The sequence below is a fragment of the Hypanus sabinus genome, chromosome 17, assembly GCF_030144855.1.
Source record: "Hypanus sabinus isolate sHypSab1 chromosome 17, sHypSab1.hap1, whole genome shotgun sequence".
Lineage (NCBI taxonomy): Eukaryota > Metazoa > Chordata > Chondrichthyes > Myliobatiformes > Dasyatidae > Hypanus > Hypanus sabinus.
This window is the reverse complement of record NC_082722.1, coordinates 5,075,164-5,096,154: the sequence shown is the minus strand read 5'-3', so window position 1 is coordinate 5,096,154 and position 20,991 is coordinate 5,075,164. Positions and strand designations below refer to the sequence as shown.

Below are 20,991 nucleotides of genomic sequence, written 5' to 3'. Positions count from 1 at the left end.
TTTGACAAAGCCATGCTGACTATTCCTAATCATATTATGTCTCTCCAAATGTTCGTAAATCCTGCTTCTCAGGATCTTTTCCATCAACTTACCAACCATTGAAGTAAGACTCACTGGTCTATAATTTCCTATCTCTACTCCCTTTCTTGAATAAAGGAACAACATCCACAATCCTCCAATCCTCCGGAACGTCTCCTGTCCCCATTGATGATGCAAAGATCATCGCCAGAGGCCCAGCAATCTCCTCCCTTGCCTCCCACAGTAGCCTGGGTACATCTCGTCTGGTCCCGGTGACTTAACCAGATGCTTTCCAAAAGCTCCAGCACATCCTCTTTCTTAATATCTACATGCTCAAGCTTTTCAGTCCACTGCAAGTCATCCCTACATAGTGAATTTTGGAGAATATGGGAGATATCCAGGACTACAGGTATGTAATGGGATTGCACTTAATAAAGGTGTAAAAAAGATGAGAGAAAAGATGAAATAGGAAGGTAAGCTAGCCAGTGATATAAAAGAGGATACAAAATGCCTTTTCTGATTTAAAATAGAGATGAGAGTGGATATCGGGCCACTGGAAAATGATGCTGGAGAGGTAGTCATGAGGGAGAAAGAAATGTCGGACGAACTCACTAAGCGTTTTGTGTCAGCCTTCACTGTGGAAGACACTAGAAGAAAGCCAGAAATGCAAGAATGTCAGGGGGCAGAAGTGCATCATTACTAAGGAAAAGGAGGTTGGGAAGCTGAAAGGTCTGAAGGAAGTTCAGTCACCTCGACCAGAGTTCTGAAACAGTAGCTGAAGAGATTATGGAGGCATTAGCCAGTACCCAAGAACCAAAAAAATTGCAAATGCCATACTATTTTTAAGGGAGAGACAAAAGAAAGGAAATTATATGCCAGTTAACCTGACTTCAGTGGTTGGAAAATGTTGGGATTCTATTATTAAGGGTTTTTGGGTACATTATAAAACAGGCCAACCAAACTCAATGGTTTTCTTAGGTGGAAACTTGCCTGCCAAATCTGTAATTCTTTGCAGCAATAACAGGCAGGATAGAGAAAGGAGGCAGAGGATGTTGCTTATTTGGATTTTCAGATGCCACACAAGGCTGCATACCAAGAGCCCATGGTACTGTGGGAAAGGTACTAGAAAGAATGGAAACTTGTTGACTGGCAGGTGGCAAAGAGTGGGAATAAAGGGGGCATTTTCTGGCTCATTGGTAGTGATTAGTGGTTTTCTGTTAGGGACTGCTCCTTCATGATTTGAATAAATGAATTGGTTTTGTGGCCAAGTTTGTGGATGATACTAAGATAGGTGGAAGGGTAGGTAGTGCTGAGGGAATCAGGGTGTCTGCGGGAAGATTTAGGACAGATTAGGAGAATGGGCAAGGAATATAGTGTAGGGAAGTGTATGGTCATGTACTTTAGCAGAAAGAATAAAGGCATGGGCTATATTGTAAATGGAGAGAAAATTCAAAACTCAAGAGGTGCAGAGGGACTCCTTGTGCAAGATTCCCTAAAGGTTAACTTGCAGGTTGAGTTAGTGGTAAGGAAGGCAACTGCATTGTTTGCATTCATTTCAAGAGCACTAGAATAAAAAAAGCAAGAATGTGACACTAAGACTTCCATCACTTGCAGTACTGAGAGTAGTTTTGGAATGTGCTGGCATTAGAGAGGATCCAGAGAAGCTATACGACAATGACCCAGGAAGGAAAGGGTTAACATACGAGGAGTGTTTGAAACCTCATTGAAATCTGCCAAATATTGGAAGATCTGGATTGAGTGGATGTTCCCTGTAGTGGCAGAGTCTAGGACCAGAGGGCACAGCCTCAATATTGAGCATCATCAATTTAGATCAGAGATGAGGCAAATATTTTTAGCCAGAGGGTGGTGAACCTGAGGAATTCCTTGCCACAGCCAGCTGTGCAAGCTGTGTCTTTGAGTGTATTTAAGGCGGAAGTTTATAGGTTCTTGAATAATCAGGGGGTCGAAGGTTGTGAGGAGAAGGCAGGAGTACAGGATTGAGAGCAATAATAAATCAGCCGATGGAATAACAAAGCAGACTCGATGGGCCAAGAGGCCAAACTCTGCTCCTGGGTCTTATGGAATGGAGCTTGTTCTGACCCCATTATCATTTCCTCTGGATTCAAATTGTTTAATGTCCTGACTTGTACTGCAAAAGAATTAATCAGCAGCTATGGGTAGTCAGTTCAAACTAATTCAGCAGAATGCTAGACACACATAGTTTAATTGCTTTATTGAGCCTCTGAATACAGGTCTATAAGACTTTTTAAAAATCAGATTACCAGCTGACAGCAAGCTTACAACTTGCTTCCACAGCCTTGTACCATCTACATAGAGCAGCTCCGAATTACTTGTACTGTCAATAACAGCACTGCCCCTTGGCAAATCTGAGCCAAATACTTTTAAAAGCAACTCAGCCAAACGTAACACACAATTAACCATTCTACCATGACAGGAAGCTATTGGTAAGGGGCATTCCAAACAACTACCCACATAGCATGATTATAAGGATCGCTGGAACAATTACTGACCAGAAGAAATGTTCAATTCATTTTCTACAGGCATATCATGCCGACAAGTATGAAACTAAGCAATTACGCTTACGAACATACTGCTGACCCTGTACCTGCTTACAGTATATCTAATATTGAAAAAGCAATATTGAAAGCAGCTACCAGCAACGTGCAAAATATTTGTTAACAGTGCTAAAGCAGATCAAAAGGAAACAAACGGCTGAGTATTTCTCTGATGGCTGAAGCAAAAAAAGAGAGAAAATAAAAACAGGGCAGCAGTTTGAAAAATACCCAGAGCACAAGGGGCTGACTGTAGAAAAACAGCACAGGGAACAGGATGGTTTCTGCTGTTCAAACCCATGCTTTCAGACAAGGGTGAGGAGACAAAACCTCACTCAGTCTCCATTAGTTTACAAGGTAGACTTCAGGCGATTTACCACACCTCCCAACCCTGCTCTTTGTCAGCCAAGATGATTCAATAATTAATATCCACAAGATAACAATTCACAATATCATACTGTACAAACTGACTGTCTGGCTGTGGCTGAAAGATGAGTTTCTCCACCCCCTCCCACTTCATGTTTTCACTCTTTTTTGGACGCATTATTTGGAGACTTGATGGATGCCATGTGCTAGGTACCCTACATTGGAAGAGGTGACTCCAGCAATGGAGATCCGGCCATCCTTTGTCATGTAAATGGAGAATTCCTTTGTCAGACGCTCTACCTGCAGGTAAAATACCAGGTATGATTGAGTTCCAGTGTATGTCTGGCAGCAACAAATAACTACAATTATTTCATTTCTGATGACCAAGTGTATACTACACAAGCAAACTGGGAGCCCCAACAAATCATCCTTACTCTCCTAACAACTAATTTTTAATGTAAAATTTGGAAATACACTTTCCCATACTTCATCTTCAGCCTTCATAACCAGTTGACCATTAAAGTATTTTAAAAGCACAAGCGATTTAAATGATTCAACAATTAAAACGGTACAATGGATTTCTATTATATTTATTGACATTTAAAAATGACAAAATCCTGGCATATGGTGCAAGGACAGAAAGGGTGAAGCATGAACTGAATTCTTCTAAACTGAAACATTTAATACTCTTTTAAAGAATGCAATGTTAAGGTGTTGAATTTTTTTTTTAAATCTCAGCTCCACTCATTTACCTGCCCCAATCTCCAGCAGTTAGGTTTCTGGATACCTTTGCTATTCCATCAGATTTTTCAGTCCCTTTATTGGCTGGTCCAATTTGGTCTGTATGGACTGACTGCATTCCTGTTCAAATGGTCATTCCTCCACCTTAGCACATTTTGCAGTGACAGATTACTCCTCTGAATGAATCATTGTCCATAAGACCAAGATATTGGAGCAGAATTAGGTTATTAAGCCCATCAAGTCTGCTCTGCCATTTCAACGTGACTGATCCAATTTTCCTCTCAGCCCTAATCTCCTGCATTATCCCCATATCCCTTCACGCCCTAACCAATCTATTAACCTCTGCCTTAAATAGGCATAAATACTTGACCTCCACAGCTGCCTGTGGCAAAGAATTCCAGATTCACCATTCTCAGGCTAAAGAAATTCATCTCCACTCTAAAAGGATGCCCTTCTGTCCTGAGGCTGTGCCCACCATAAGAAATATCTTCTCCACATTCACTCTATCAAGGTCTTCCACCATTCACAAACAAGAGAAAACCTGCAGATGTTGGAAATCAAGCAACATGCACAAAATACTGGAGACCGGAGGAAAAAAGCTGAGGAGTAGATTTGAAAGGTGGGGGGGGGGGGGGAGGGAGAGAGAAGCAGCAGGCGATAGGTTAAACGGAGGGAGGGATGAAGCAAAGAGCTAGAAAGTAGATTGGTGAAAGAGATAGAAGGAAGGCCATGGAAGAAAGAAGAAGTGGGGAGAAGGGAGGCGATGGGCGGGCAAGCTGCTCCTCCCCCCCACTTCTTTCTTTTATGTTGGTTTTGACTTCTCTTGTTAGCCATGGTGAGAATACTTATCTTGGGGATGTATATATTGTGTCTTTTGAATTGCTTCCAGAAATTCCAGCCATTGCTGCTCTGCCATCATCCCTGCAGTGTTCTCTCTCTCTCGTGCCTCTGTAATTCCCTTTACTCCACTGTAATACTGATGCACCTGACTTCAGCTTCTCCTCAAATTCTAGGGTGAATCTGATCATATTATGACCACTTGCCCCTAAGGGTTCATTTACCTTAAGCTCTCCAATCAATTCTGGTTCATTGGACAACACCCAATCCAGAATGGCAGATCTTCTAGTGGGCTCAACCACAAGCTGCTCTAAAAAGCCGTAGGCACTCTAAAAATTCCACCTCCTGTAATCCAGCACCAACCCAATTTTACCAATCTACCTGCATATTGAATCCCTCCCCCATGACTATTGTAACATTGTCCTTCTGGCATACATTTTCTATGTTCATAGGTCACATGCCTATTACTGTTCAGGGATCTGAATACAACACCTTTTAATGAGGTGATTTCACTTTCACCAACAGAGCAAAGCCACCATCTCTGCCTTCCTGCCTGTCCTTTCGATACACTGTGTATCCTTGGACATTAAACTCCCAGCTATAATCTTTCAGCCATGATTCCGTGATGGCTACAACATCATACCTGCCGATCTGTAACTGTGCTGCAAGTTCATCGACCTTATTCTGTATACTGCACACATTCAGATACAACATTTTCAGTCCTGTATTCACCCTTTTTGATTGTTGCATCATGCTCAACCTTCTGATTCCTAACTTTGTCTGAACTCTTACAAACATCTGCCTCCACAGCCTCTCCACTTGGAATTACCTGTTCTGGTTTGAGTCCCGTGAAGCAAAACATTCCAATCTGGTTTGTAATGTGTTGCCAGTTGTGGATCGAGCCTTCCTTCTTCAGGTTTGATACCAGCTGCTCTCTCATGCTGATGATACGATTCGCCATTCCTTTCACCTCATCTAGCCTAGTCAGGGACAGAGTGAAACAGAAGGATTACTGTCAGAAGTCTTATCTCTACCACAGAGCAAGTACATTCATAACAACATGCTGGAGAATAAAGCACTTTCCATTTCAGGGAAAACATCAAAACCAAACAAAAGCATGGTTTTAATGTGCAGGGTCTTAACTCTGCACTAATGAAAGATCTCGGCCAAAATATTGGCTGTTTATTTCCCTTCATAGGTGCTGTCTGACATGCTGAGTTCCTCGAACACTGTGTCACTCTGTATTAACGCTGTGTCATAGCTCTCCCCCAGTCCCACAGCTACGACACTTACTGGGAGAAAATTCTTTTCCAAATAAATCGTACAGGACCATTCAACACCACAGCTTTGATACAAGCATAGAAAGTAGATGAAATCCAGAGGGGAGAGGAGAGCAGAGATACTCATCTTCTCATCAATGTGACATCTGTGTGCGCCACCAAAGCCCCAGTGAAACTGAAATTAGTGGGAATCAGGATAAACATACATATGGCTGGACTCATAAAACATTTATGGTAATGAACTCAGCAGGCTAGGCGTATCTATGAAAAACAGTCATCGTTTCTGGCTGAGACCCTTCATCAGGACTGGGAAAAAGTGATGAGAAGGTGGGGGTGGGAAGAGGTACAAGGTAGTAGGTTAAAGGTGAAACCAAGAGAGGGGGATGAAGTAAAAAACTGGGGTTGATTGGTGAAAGAGGTATAGGGCTGGAGAAGGGGGATTCTGATGGGAGATAACATAAGACTATGGAAGAGGGAGGAGCACCAGCAGGAGGTGATGGGCAGGTAAGGAGATAAGGTGAGAGAGGGAAATAGGAATGGGGAACAGTTGTGGGGGAGGCAATCATCAGGTTGGAATACGAGGTGTTGCTCCTTCAACCCAAGTGTGGCATCATTGCAGCAGTCGACGAGCCAAGGACTGACATGTTACAATGGGAACGTTAAGCAGAATTGAAATAAAATCCCACATTTATTGGTGAACTGGTCTGTCAATTTATGCCGGAATCTCACTGATATACAGGAAGCCAACTGGGAGCACCGGATGCAGTAGATGATCCCAACAGATTCACAGGTGAAGTGTCTCCACACCGGGAAGGACGGTTTGGGGCCCTGAATGGTAGTGAGTGAGGAGGAGTAGGGGCAGGTGTGGCACTTGTTCCGCCTGCAGGGGTCAGTACCTAGAGGGAGATCAGTGGGATGGAATGAATGGACAAGAGAGTCATGTAGGAAGCAATCCCTGTGGAAAGCGGGGCGGGAAAGGGGGAGAGAAAAGAGGGAAAGATGTACTGGGAGGTGGAACCCATTGGAGATGGCAGTGGAGAATTATGTGCTAGACACAGAGGCTAGTAGGGTGATAGGTAAGACAAGAGGAATCCTTTCCCTGGTGGGGTGATTCTAGCCATGACCAACCTCTCGAAGAACTTTATCACAGTAGACATGAGTGCCACTGGGTGATAGTTCACCTTGCTCTTCTTGGTCATGGTATGATTGCCGTCATTTTGTAGCAGGTGGGGACCTCCAACTGCAGCAGTGAGAGATTGAAGGTGTCCTTGAACACTCCCGTCAGTTGGTTGGCACAGGTTTTCAGAGCCCTACCAGGCACACCACCAGGCCCTGATGTCTTGGAAGGGTCCATCCTCTGGAAGGCGAGATGGAGATCGCAGGGTCCCCAGTTGCTGCAGGGATTGGCACAGCTGAAGTTTCATTCTTGTTTTCAAAGTGTTGAGCTCACTTGGAAGCATCACAGCTGTCCAGCTTTCTGGGAAGAAGTGGCTTGCAGACCCTGCCAGATCTGATATGCATCCAATTCTGTCAATTACCTCAATCAGAATTTTTTTTGCTCTTAAAATAGCCTTCCATATGTCATACCGAAACTGCTTGTATAGTTCTGGATCAGCGGTCTTAACTGCCACAGACCTGGTGTTCAGCAGCTACGAGTCTCCTTGATCGCTCATGGCTTCATCGAAGGCAAACACTCATCCACACTGGTCTTGAATTGAATTGAAAATACATGTGGACTAAGATGTTAACTGTCCTGTGCTATCATCAGTTGATCTGCCACCTTTCTTCAGGAGTTTCAGCCCGCTTATGATCAAGTCTCCCTCGAGGTGGTAGGCCAGCAGTGCTAAAGCACCACCTCCCACTGATGAGCTTAACAACTTGGCATCTGCCTCTGTCAGAGTTGCTGGTTGCTTCCATCCAACAGATAGTCTACTCTTCAGGTATCTATGCAACTACTGAAAAGATGGAGACACTGTCCGAATATCTGCCCCTCTGGACATACTTGGCCCACACCCATGATGATCTTGTCTCTGCTGCCTCAGTGACAGCCCTGCTGGTTGTCTTGATCTCTCTTCTAGTGAAGCCAAGGTCACGCAGCCACTTCTGGAAAGTGAATGCAATAAAGCCACGGCACCCTACTTCGAATGGATAGCTGAGACCTTCCACCCTCTGTCCCTGTACTCTGATCTTAATTCTGCATACTTGGTTAATTTGCGCTCGTGGGCTTTATAGATGTTGTCTTCCCAGGGGACTGTGCGTTCACTAACCAATTCTCTACTGGTGTCAGACCAGACGATTATACCTGGATGCAACGTGGTGAAAGCTATTTGCTCCAGGAAACTGCCTTTCCCGCCCAGGTCGGCCTTGACACACCAATCATTGGCTGAAGAAAGTATGCTTGATCGTGGGCCTGCGCTGTACACCCTTGACTTGGAGCCTTCTTTCACAAATGATATGCGATGTTCTGTGCAGCATGGGGCATGAGATAAGTTGTGCTGCAGTACTCTCCGCTCAAACGCTTCCATTACAACTTTGAGAATGTTGTTATGTCTCCAAGTGTACATGCTGCTGGAAAGATTGACTCTGCATGCACTCAAAATATCCACACTGGTCTTGATGAAGTTAGTAAGAACTGTGGCATACTCATTCAGATTCAAAGATGTATCTCAGAATATTGTCCAGACCATCAATTCAAAGCAGTCCTGTAAGTGCTCCTTGCCCAACTCGACCGTACCCTTTTGGTCCTCACTACTGGAGCTGCAGGCTTCAGTCTCTGTCTATATGCTGGAAGAAGAAGTACAGCCAAGAGCTCGGGCTTTCCAAAGTGTAGGTGTGGGACGGCACGGTAAGCGTTCTTCATGGTGGTGTTACAGTGGTCAAGCGTGTACCATAGTGACATGTTGGTGGTAGTTTTTCAGCGATTTCTTCAAGTTGGCCTGGTTGAAATTTCCTCCAATGATAGGGAAGGCATTGGGTTGCCTGTTGACTATGGAGCTCAGCTCTACACCTCTACCAGGATGGTGGAAAGCTCCCTCAGCAGACAAAAAGGAAGAGTTAATGATATAACATACTTCGCCTCCTACCTTTAAAAATCTGAGCGGACCTGTCTTTACGGAGAAAGCTGAAGCCATCTGGCTCTAGCGCTGTGTTCAAAATGGCAGGCGATAGCCATGTTTCCGTGAAGCAAAGTACACAGCAGTCCAGGTGTCCCTCTGGTACAGCATCTTGCTCTGAGCTCTTCAATTTTATTCCCAGAGACTACATCCGCCATCATAATTAGCATGGGCGGAGGCGGGGATAGTTGGTTGGTGTCCAAGGCCTTGGTATTTCATTCTTTCTTGTCAACCGATGGTCTTGTAAGGGGAATTGCACTTGTGATCAACGCCTTCCAAGGTTTATTGATCTTGAGTATCGACATATTTTTTTTAAACTTTAAAATTATGCTGCTGACTGAAGTACCTATGTCTGTGACTGTGGATTTCAGCTGTACTAGTCTCCAAAGTAGAATATTTAATCATTTCCATTGTAGCTGCAAGTAGAGTCGGCACTTATCAGTGCCAATTTACAGTCTGAAATAAGAAAGAACGCTAGAAGCACACAGCAAGTGGAGAGAGAAACTGAATTAACATTTCAGGTTTTCTGATCTTTTACGGCTGCTGCCTGATCTGCCAAGTGTTTGATTTCCAATTCTCCAGTGATCCTGGGTGGTGACATTGACCGAGTCGACAGCAGGAATCTTTCTTCCTCACAACACAGATCACCCTCTCCACGTCAGACAACCACTCCTGCACATCAGCTCCGAGTGCAAATTCCTCCACCTCCGTTAGTCTAAAGATAAGGAACTAAAACGGGTGTTTTATGCCATCAGAAGATGCAATCACTGTTTAAAGCCTTATCCAAATTACAATGATCCTTCAGCAGCAGGATTTCTGCCCTGAATTCTCGTGTCTTCTCTGACACTGCATTGTCAGGCTACAGATGTCGCTGGAACAGTGCTTGAACCCCACTTATCCAGCAACATGGACAGATGGCAAAGGACGCCCGCAGTCCAGGCCTCCACTCTGCACGGAGGCCAGTGACCAGGAGGCACAAAGAGGCACGTCCAGAGCTTGGGATCCCATCCCCGACTATCCGGGAGTTGATACCGAAGAGTCTGAAGGTCGGTCGGTAGATAGTCCTGAAGTTGAAGGCTGGAGGCCTAACTTGGAGTTGGAGGATTGTTGTGTGCGTGGGTGAGTGGAGAGGGAGGAACAGGGCTTGTTTAGCTGTTGTTCTGCTGAGCAATGTGGGCTGCCCAGCACATTCCAAGCTGTGTTGGCTATGAAGGCAAACGACACATTTCACTGTATGTTTCGATGTACTGTACACATGAGAACTGAATCCAAGTGAGGAAGAAGAGTACTACTCATTCTGCACATCTGAGTCTGTGTCCCAAACTCTGCATTTGTCAGACCTTCAGAGTGTCGGCCTTTAACTGCACTCACCATTCTTTCCTGAGTTCTGCTGTGTTCATGATGGTGGCAGCAATGCGAGCTCCATTTAAGGGTGGGTTGGAATACATGGGACGGATCAAGATCTTTAGCTGGGATTCCACACGCTTTGCCTCATCGGGATCACTGCAGATTACTGTGAATCCACCCACACGTTCGCCTGCAAGATTAAAGAAAGCCCATTAAGTTAAGTGGTTGAGCAGCAAGACCCAGAAGGCAACAGTGCAAATGAACTTCAAGGATTGCATTTAGCAGTTTAGGATTAAGATTAGAGCAGTTTAAGCATCTTGCCAGTTAATGATATTGACCAAATGCTTCAGAAACAATTTCTTGCTAGTTGAATTCCCAAGTGGCATAACTTTGGACAGTACAAGGAACATGGGAATGCTAGTGCAGGTTAGAGTCAGCAGTGAGGAAGGCAAATGCAATGTTAGCATTCATTTGAAGAGGGCTACAATATAACAGCAAGGATGTGATGCCAAGGCTTTATAAGGCACTGGTCAAACTGTATTTGGAGTATTTGGAGTCGTCATAGGCCCCACATCTAAGAAAGGATATGCTGGTATTGGAGAGGGTCCAGAAGGTTTACAACAAATAATGCTGGGAATGAAAGGGTTAATGTACGAGCATTTGACAACTCTGAGTCTGTACTCGCTGAAGTTTAACAGAATGGGGTGGGGTGGGGGAAATCTCATGCCAAATATTGAAAGGCTAGATAGAGGAAGATTTTGGTAGTGGCGAAGTCTAGGTCGGGGTACAGCCTCAGAATACAAGGATTTAAAAGAGGAGCAATTTCCTCAGCCAGAGGGTGGTGAATGTGCAGAATTCATTGCCACAGACAGCTGTGGACGCCCAGTCATTGGGTATATCTAAAGCAGAGGTTGATATAGTCAGGGCTTCAAAGGGTATGGGGAAGGCAGGAGAAGGAAAATAGATCAGCAATGACAGAAAGGTGATGGACTGAATGGGCTAGTTCTGCTATGTCATAGTCACATTAGAGGGTTTTTGAGACAGTAAGGGTTAAAGCTGTGCAGAAAGTAATCTTTCACACGGTGAGCAGTGGCTAATGATCCCAGGTAGGGATGATTAGCTGATATCTAGATGTTCAAACTTCTAATGCCGATATTCTCCACATAGATTTTCCTCTTTAGTTTCTCGAGTTACCATTCTCAGGAGCCGAGGAACAACACTAATCTTCTCCAGGCCACAGTTTTATCATCAGTGCCAACACAACTGCAAGCAAGGCTCCGCTGCCACACAACAGTAGTTTGATATTCAGGAAACAGAACAGTACACCTCCTTCAGCCCGCAATGTTCCCAGAACAATCTAATATTTTCCTCCTCATAGTTCTCCATTTTTCTATCACGCATGGGTCTATCTAAATGGCCTTAATGTATCTGTCTCTACACCATCCCGGCAGGGTGTTCAACTCATTTTTTTTTTAAAATTACCTCTGACAACCCCTTTATCCTTTTCTCTAATCACCTTAAAATTATGCCCCTCATATTTTCGAAAGAAAAGCCCCAGCTCAAAGCTGACTGGGAGTGGGAGCCCTGAGTAGTCTCACGATTCTCAAACCCAGACCACCTCAGTGGGTGTTGTGTTATTTAAATGCTGTTTTCTATCACAGTGATTACATTTAAAAAAAAACACACTGTGGGCTTTGACATGCCATGGAAAGGATGGGGAAAACACTGCACAATTGAGATCAGCTAATGTCTTCACTGCACAATTGAGATCAGCTAATGTCTTCACAAAACATCAATTCATCTTCTTTAGAAGATGACATGCAAGTTGAGATGACATGGAATTGGGATGAGGTGTAACCAAAGCAACAGGAACAGTTGACACTGTCAATGAAAGTTAACAGCCTATCAATCACAGATGGGACATGTGCAGGAAAGAACAGTTGAGGCAGAAATTTACCAGAATCATTCTGAATGATTAAACAGGCTAAATGGACTAGACTTTATTTCTTTGCATTCCTGATTTTAATTATGAAGTAAATAGCAGGCATAGTCACACAATGAAGCAGCTATTCCAGAATAACATTAACCAACCTCACTTGCACCTATACTTCTCAGTGTTCAGATTTTTAATGCTGCAAAGGTAGAGGAACAGGAACATGAGCTTTCAACTCAGACTCCTCATCTGGCAAACTTCGAAAATGAGATCCTGTAGGTGGCCCATTTTGGGGAGTGCACAAACCAGAGTTTTGACTACCAAAATAAACTGCTGAGTAACTGAAAAAGCATCCAGGTCATTTACTTACCGTACAGTCCCATGTTCTTTGCAAAGGACTGTGACAGAACCAAATTCATGCCCTGCTCAATGAAATAGCGCATTGCCCAGGCATCTCTGTCAGCATCTCCACTGGCAAAACCCTGATAAGCCATGTCAAAGAATGGGAAGAGATTTCTTTGCTGAAAAGAAAAAGAAATCTTAGCTTCATGCACAAAAGTCTAACTTAATTTAACAAAGTACAAGTTACACCTTTGTCTAAGAGAACTCAACCCAATTATATACCAGGTACAATGGACTGTGACAGGCTTAGGTTCAGATTTGTTACACATACAGTGACATGTATCTTCTCTGGAAGAACTCACTCACCTAGGGATGTGCAAGTTCCACCATAGATTCCGGTGCCAATATAGCATGCCCACAATCATCAGAACACAAGCAACAAACAGCAAAACAAGCCCATTTGCTCCCTCCCTCCCTCCCACTCACACACCCTCAAAGGCAATCCTCTAACTCCAGGATAGGCCTCCAGCCTCAACAATTGGACTTCCATGCACCAATATTCATTGGTGATTTTTGTTCACAATACACTATTAGACTCTGTACTGTAGACCTCTACATCACAGTAGAAAAGTGGGCTATGCTTCAAAATGTACCACTTGAAGACACCATAGATCCTGGTGCTCACCTTAACAACGGCAGCCAGCTCCTTCCATTGTTCTGGTTTTGGGTCTACCCCTGTGGGGTTGTGAGCACAGGCATGGAACACAATGATGGCCCTCTCTGGGAGTTTCTGCAGGGAAACAAAGGAAAATAAAAATCTAAATGTACCCTCCCATAACTGAAAAGATGTTAAATCTGTGATCATTTGATAAATTATCAATGTATGTATGTCACCATCCTCTACATCGACATTCATTTTTGCGACTTGACAAGCTGATTGCTCTCAGTATTCTGTTTTTATTTCCTGTTTCCAGCCACAAAAACAGGTGCTTCAGTGCTGAAGCTGTTTCACAGGGAATGCCTTTATAGGTACCCTTTCCTTGATGCTGTATTGGGAACAGTGATTCAAAATTTGCTAGAACTAGAAATCAATGCTTTAAATTTTCATTGCAGAATATTGAAAATGAATCAAATGGATGCTGAATTCCTCTGGTTACATTATAATTCGTCAATCTGCTCACCTGGCATTTTTGGAGTGGCTCAAGAAAAATTGCTGTGATTGTAAATATACTGTCACATCAAATCAGTGGGCAGCCTGCAAATGTCACCATGATTCCAACACCAGCATAGCATGCCCACAACACACTAAACTAACATCTTCGGAAACCAGAGCACTTAGGGGCCCACATGTTCATGCGGAGACCTTACAAACGTACTTTTTCTCCCCCAGACAGCGGTGGAAATTGAACCCCGATCTTTAATAGCTTTACGCTAACCACCCTGTCACCCCATCTCAACCAATTGCCCGCCATAGATAATTAACATCAAGTACACTCTTCATTCTGAGGGTGTTGCATTAAAAAGGTTACTGGGTTGTGGCTTACACCAATCTATAATCACAAGCCTTGTCCGATTTGTACTCATGAATGAGCTTCACTACACACTCACTGAAATATCTTCTAGGGCTCCAGCAAAATCGAAACCACAAGTCTTAGGGTCATAATAGCGGTAACTTTTGACCTCAAAGCCGGCATCCCTGAAGATAGGTGTGTGGTTGCCCCAGGATGGTTTAGGCAGATAGACCTCTTGACTGTTCTTGTAGAAACGATGCTGTAGGGTAGAAAAAATACCATTACTGAGGCTCCTTGGATCAGGCTGTTACTCTGCACTCTTGGCCTTTATTTATTCACCAGAGTCTTCTATTTTGTTGTGCCATACGCTTCACTATTATGCTGGCATAATCAATATTCTACCTGATGCATTTGGAGTCAGTCCTATTGCACAGAAACAGGCCCTCAGCCATCTCGTATGTGCAGAACTATTCTGCTTCATTCTGTTGACCCGCACCTAGACCATAGCCCTCAAATCTTTCTCGTGTGTGTACTTATCCAAATTTCTGTTGAATGTTGCAATCAAACCGCATTCACCACCTCCCGTGCACTAGCCTTCTCAGAACCCCCTCAGGTTCCCCTCAAATCTTCCACTTTTCACTTTTAAACTTTGACCTGGAAATAAAAGCACCTTACAGTTACACCATCTACACCCCTCAATACCACTGTCAAACCCCACTTAATTTTCCTATGCTCCAGGGAATAAAATCCTAACCTATTCAATCTTTCCCTATAAGCCAGCTCTTCAAGTTCCAGCAACAGCCTTGTAAAATTTCTGCATACTATTTCAATCTTATTGATTTCTTTCCTATTGGTACATGACTAGAAATGCATACAGTACTCCAAATTTGGATTCATCATCTTATACAACTTCAACACACCATCCCAATTCCCATACCCAGTACTTTGATTTATAAAGGCCAATGTCTACCTACCAGTCTATCAACCCTATCTTCCTGTGATGCCACATTCAAGGTAGTGCCCTGTTGTTCAACTTTTACCCTGGTTTGTCTTCTTAAGTGCAATGCCTTTCACTTGCCTGCATTAAATTCTATCTGCCACTTTGCATCTCATTTGTTCAGCTGGTCTGCATCCCGCTGCAAGCTCTGATAGCCTTTCTTGCTATCCATTACACCCCCAACCTTGGTGTCATCCACAAATTTGGTGATGCAGTTTACCATTTGTGGTTAACTTAGAAAGTTACAGCAAGAAAAGGGAAAGTAGAGTAAAAAGTCTTCACTGAAGAAAGCTGAAGTGATGTGCTGCATTCTGTAGATGCTTACCTTTTGACCAAGACCTTGCAGTTTTCACGTGATGCTGAAAGCACCCTACTAGCAAATGTGAGGTTTTCAAATACTCAAATCATTAATCCAGATAGAAAGAAAAATAATTTTCTTAAAAATAAGGCTTCACTGTGCTTTAATTTATAAACATTGTGTAGAATACCACAACAATTCTGCCAAAGAATTAATAAACCCAAAACAAAGTTAGGAAACTATCTTGAAGATGTGACTCTGAGGCTGTAGGAGGAGGAAAGCATTTTCACTGGTAAAGGCTGCCAGTTTTGAGATCCTGAGGAAACCTGTTGAAGAAACTATACAAGAAACCTTGATGTTTAATGATGATAAGCAAGACCACCGTGGTCTCGGAAGTGGGAGCCTATTTCCAAGAAGCAGAACATTGTGTCTGGAGTTTAGGTGGAGGGAATCAGACAAGTTCGGGCGATAAAACTGAGATTTACTCAAATAGTGTTGCTACTTACCAAAAAATTAGCACCAACTCTCAGAGATCCAGTTCCAGAAATAGTTTGCACGGTGATGTACTGAAATCAAAAGAAGCTCTAGTTAATGACTGTGCATTTGCAAAATATTCAATACTCATATAGAGGGAGGGAGAGAAAAGTGAATTAGACTGGAGTAATGAGACCACAGGTAGTAGAACTGGGTAACGCAGTTCAATCCATGTGAAATATAACGCAGACTGGCAAGTAAAGGGGCCAGGACTATAAATCCAGGGCACCTTGGCCTAAAACACATAACGCATAACAGTGTTGATTTAGGACAAATTGGGATATTTATTCTAAACGGCCATGGATTTTAATTTGGGAGACAATTCCATGGAGTTTGATGTTCACATTAATACAAACAACAAAAGGAGCTTTACTCTTCATCCTTTCACCTCCCAACTCATCTTTAAAACACTTTTTGTGGCTCTACCCCTCTTAATCAGTAGGCTGAACATTTGCTTATGAACGTAAAAGTTCTCCCTTCCTTGGACAGTAGCACCTTGCACTTCTTATGTTGTGCCAATGGCGATTGTAGTTTCAGCTGCCCTACCATTCCCCACCATAAACTCCATTCATTTCATCTACCACATTTTCCTTCCAGAACACTTAAAATCTACTGCCCTGACCAAATGTTTGAACAACATCTGCAGAACCTCCTGTGTTTCTAACTAACATTTCTTCCTTGGGCATAGTGTCACAGTTGTTTCCAACCGTTTCTGAATTGCTGTGTGATGGGTAACATTTTGATCGATGGTATACTGCTCCGAACACGGAGGACTCTTTCTGGATGCGATGGTCTTTATCAGAATCATGGGACCAACCATCCCATTGTGGAGAGGGCAGTTCTTCCCCAGGCTAGTGTTGCAAACCAAGCCAGACACACAGATGAGTACCAGTAACAGAAAGCGACAGCAGCCCTGTTAACTTGCTCTGTCATTCCAGTGAGATTGTGGCTCATCAGATCTTGGTCTCAACAACACTTTCTTGCTTAATCCCTGAAGCTACAAAAATACATGCAACTTGGCAATGAATACGTTTAGATTCATGACTCCACCACACTTCAGACAGGAAAATTTCAGAACTGGTTTACAATCAATTACCCCGACCTTTGTTCTGGTTTTAGATTCACCCACCGGGGAAACATCCCGTCATCGATCTTGACAATAACACAGAACAGTCCCTTCAGCCCACAATGTTATGCCAAACTACTTAAATTAGTAATCAAATAGTCAACTAAACGAATCCTCTCAGCCTACACGGTGTGCAAATCCTTCCATCTTCCTCACACTCATGTGCTTATCTGAATGTCGTTTAAAAGTCTCTAAAGCCTCTGCCGCCACCCCAGGCAATGCCATCTGGGCACCACCATTGTGTAAAAAAACTTGCTCCTTACATCCCCTCTGGTATTAGGACATTTCAACCCAGGAAAAAGATACTTCCTGTCTACTCTATGCTTCTCAAAATCTTATAAACCTCCATCACATCCTCCCTCTGTCTCAGCTGTTCCAGAGAAAACCACCCGTTTGTCCAGCCTCTCATGCCCTCTAATCCAGACAACATCCTTCTGCATCCTCTCCAGAGCCTTGCCTTGATATCCTTCCTATAAAGGGGCAACGTGTGGATAGTCAGAGGCTTTTCCCAGGGCTGAAATGGCTAGCACGAGGGGGCACAGTTCTAAGGTGCTTGGAAGTAGGTACAAAGGAGATGTCAGGGGTAAGTTGTTGTTGTTGTTTTTTTTTAATAAACGCAGAGAGTGGTGAGTGCATGGAATGGGCTGCCGGTGGTGGAGGCAGATACGATAGGGTCTTTTAAGAGACACCTGGATGGCTACATGGAGCTTAGAAAAATAGAGAGCTATGGGTAAGGTAAGGACATGTTCGGCAGATCTTTGTGGGCCAAAGGGCCTGCATTGTGCTGTAGGTTTTCTATGTTTCTAGAATGGTACACAACACTCCAGATGCGGCTAACTAGTTTTATGAAGCTGCAACTTCCTGACTTTTGAAATCAATGCCTCAACTAATAAAGGAAAGCATGCCGTACATCCTCATACGCGCCTGTGTAGTCACTTTTAGGGAGCTGTGAACTTGGACTGCAAGATCCCTCTACTCATCCACATTGTTCAAGGCCTTGCCCTGAACAGTGTACTGTCTCTTCATATTTGGCCTACCAAGGAGCAACCCTTGTCGTTTGGCCAAGTGACCCCGTCTGCCATTTCCACATCCATCTATGCAACTTATCTACATTCCACTGTAGTTTTAGCTATCTACTCATAATTTTGAAGTTTCAGCTCGACTCTAGCGCGTATCTAGTTATCTGAGTGGTTTTAGAAAGGGAAGGAATTCCATGGACTCAATGATAAGGTTAGAGACTGAAATAACAAAGGCCCAGGCGAATAAAGAGTCAGTAGTTGCAGTGTTTTTTGACATAGAAAAAGCCTATGACATGATGTGGAAGGAAGGATTGTTAATTAAACTGCACAAGATGGGGGTTGGTGGGTGAGTTTTTAATTGGATAAAAGATTTTTTGTTTGGTAGGAAAATTCAAGTTTGGATTAGGTCAGAGTTATCAAATCAGTACATAGTGGGAAATGGCACACCTCAGGGTAGTGTGATTAGCCCGTTACTTTTCATCATTATGATCAATGATGTCTTCACAAAGGTACCATAGTAGGTCACTGTTTACAGATGATGGGGCCTTGTGGAAAAGAGGCAGGAACATGGAGCATACAATCAGGAAGCTACAAGGAGCAATTGATGAAGTGGTGGAGTGGGATTTTGATTGGGGATGTAGATTTTCAGTAGAAACTCAAGACTGTATGTTTCACCAGGAAAAGAATTGAGGTAGGGAAGAAGTTAAGGATGTGTGGGATAGAATTAGAAAGGGTTGGATCATTTAAATTTCTGGGAGTTATATTTGATTCACGATTAACATGGGCAGACCATATCAGGAAAGTTGAGGAGAAATGTAAAAAAGTAATAAACGTGATGAGATGTTTGACTGGTGGGGAATGGGGAGCAAGTTGTTCAGCATTGAAGAGAATGTATGTGGCTTTAGTAAGATCTGTGTTGGATTATGGAAGTGTAGCATATGGATCAGCAGCCAGGTCTCTTATAAGGAAACTGGATGTGATTCAGGCTCAGGTTTTGAGAGTGTGCAGTGGGGCTTTTAAAACTTCACCAGTATCAGCCCTGCAGGTAGAAATTGGGAGTAATGCCTTTGGAACTAAGGAGGATGCAACTGATGGCAAACTACTGGGCTATTTGCAGGGGCACAATGATTTTCACCCCGCAAAAGGAGTGTTGCAGGAGTACTGGGAGAATGGGAGGTTTCAGAGGGATAACTTTAGTCGGGTAGGGAATGATATTGCTAGAGAATGTGGAGTGTTTGATCTAAGGATAAGTCCTTCAGTAGTTTATCCGGTTGTAGCTCCATGGAAGATTGGATGGCCTGACATGGACTGGCATTTGTTAGAGGTAAAGAGGAAAGAAAAATATAAAACTGATTTGGTAAATGCATTTAACTATCATGTGACAGAAAAGTATAGTGATTATACTTAAACTTATATGGATGGTGCTAAGGAACGAACCTGAAACAGGAGTGACAGGGTTTAGGATGGCTATACCAGCAAAAGAAATTGGAATCAGCAGAAGAACATCTAATAAGTTAGTGGTGTATACAGTGGAGATGTTGGCAGTGTTGGTTGCGTTGCGTTGGGTGGAGAAAGCTAGACTGGTCACAGTGTTGATATGCTCAGATTCATCCTCAATTCTAGCAAGTTTACGGTCTTCTCACTCAAACAGTCGGCAAGATGTACTTCATGAAGTCCTTCAGTCAGTCACAAGAGCTGCAAATCAGGTAAAATTTCTATGGGTTCCAGCTCATGTAGGGGTGAAGGGGAATGAGGGGGTACATGAGTTGGCAAAGAGGGTGTTAAAGATAGAAAATACAGAAATGCACATTAGTATCAGCAAAGGCTAAGTGTGTAATCTGGGAGAAAAAATCATCCAAATGTGGCAAGAGAGATGGGACAGAGAGGGGAAAGGGAGGCATTTATATCTAATACATAAAAGAGTGTTACAGGTACTAGGGTAGGCAGTGGATACAGAAGAGGGGAAACTATGTGGACTAGGTTAAGGCTGGGGCATTGTGCACTAAACATTGAAAATGATAGGGAAACACCAGACAGGACTGAGGAATGTCAGGAAGAGGAATCAGTAGAACATGCAATTCCGAGTTGCAGGAAGTATGGGTTAGAGAGAGAGAGATGAGAATTAATCTAAGGGAATTGGAGGTGCAGGAATTCACATTAAAAGGGTTACAGGGCATGGGTGAGAGAACACAGGTCAGGGTACTTTTAGCTTTAAGGGATACAGGGTTTTATTTTAATAGGAAATGATGGATAAGCAGGAATAGGGTACTAGGATGGCCAAAGGAGGAAGGATAAAGTGTAGATTAGGGGTGGGGGTGTGTGTGCGCGTGTGTGAGACAGAGAGAGAATGGGTGAAGGGATTTAGAATGCAAGTCTACTGTCCAATCCACACCCCGGTGCAGAAGGTGACAGTAATTCACCATTAAGCTGGGGGTGGGGAGAGACGAGGAGGAGGAGGAGGAGAAGATTATAAGCAATCTATTAAGTCATCAGCACATCTTCTCAAGGTAAGCATACCCTTTCTTCAATAAGACCAAAACTGTACCCAGCACACCAGGTACAATAATTTAGCGAAGCTCACCTACACTTACTTACTCAATCTCCCTTTCAACAAACACTAAAATCTCATTTACCTTTCTAATTACTTGCTGTATCTGCAAACTGACTTATTCATAAAAGAGACCCAAATCTCCTTGAACACAATTTTTAAATAGCCCCATACCATTTAGAGAACATAAAACACGCGGCACAAATAATACTCTACTTTTCTATACTTCTAAAGTGGACAGCTTATATTAATGCGCACAATGCTGTGTCGTGTTTTTGCCCACCCAGTTAACCTACCAATGTTACAAATTTTCATTCATCATATCCAGCAACTTCCTTTCCCACATGTAGAGTATCTTCAGCAACTTCCCCTAGTCCATTTGGCTGTCTATTAGGAAAGATTAGAAAT

The 20,991-nt window shown here is 43.3% G+C and overlaps 1 protein-coding gene across 1 annotated transcript in view; it reads right to left on the bottom strand.

Annotated features, from left to right (window-relative positions):
• Positions 1-2,234: 2,234 nt before the first annotated feature.
• Positions 2,235-20,991, bottom strand: part of LOC132406664 (aspartate aminotransferase, mitochondrial-like) — a 29,296-nt gene continuing 10,539 nt past the window's right edge. The window contains exons 4-10 of the mRNA XM_059992484.1: positions 15,863-15,922; positions 14,159-14,320; positions 13,236-13,340; positions 12,579-12,729; positions 10,300-10,465; positions 5,365-5,515; positions 2,235-3,257 (exon numbers count right to left, since the gene is read on the bottom strand). Of these exons, the coding sequence (XP_059848467.1) occupies positions 3,135-3,257; positions 5,365-5,515; positions 10,300-10,465; positions 12,579-12,729; positions 13,236-13,340; positions 14,159-14,320; positions 15,863-15,922 (918 nt within the window). The 3' untranslated portion in view covers positions 2,235-3,134. The remainder of the gene's footprint in view (positions 3,258-5,364; positions 5,516-10,299; positions 10,466-12,578; positions 12,730-13,235; positions 13,341-14,158; positions 14,321-15,862; positions 15,923-20,991) is intronic.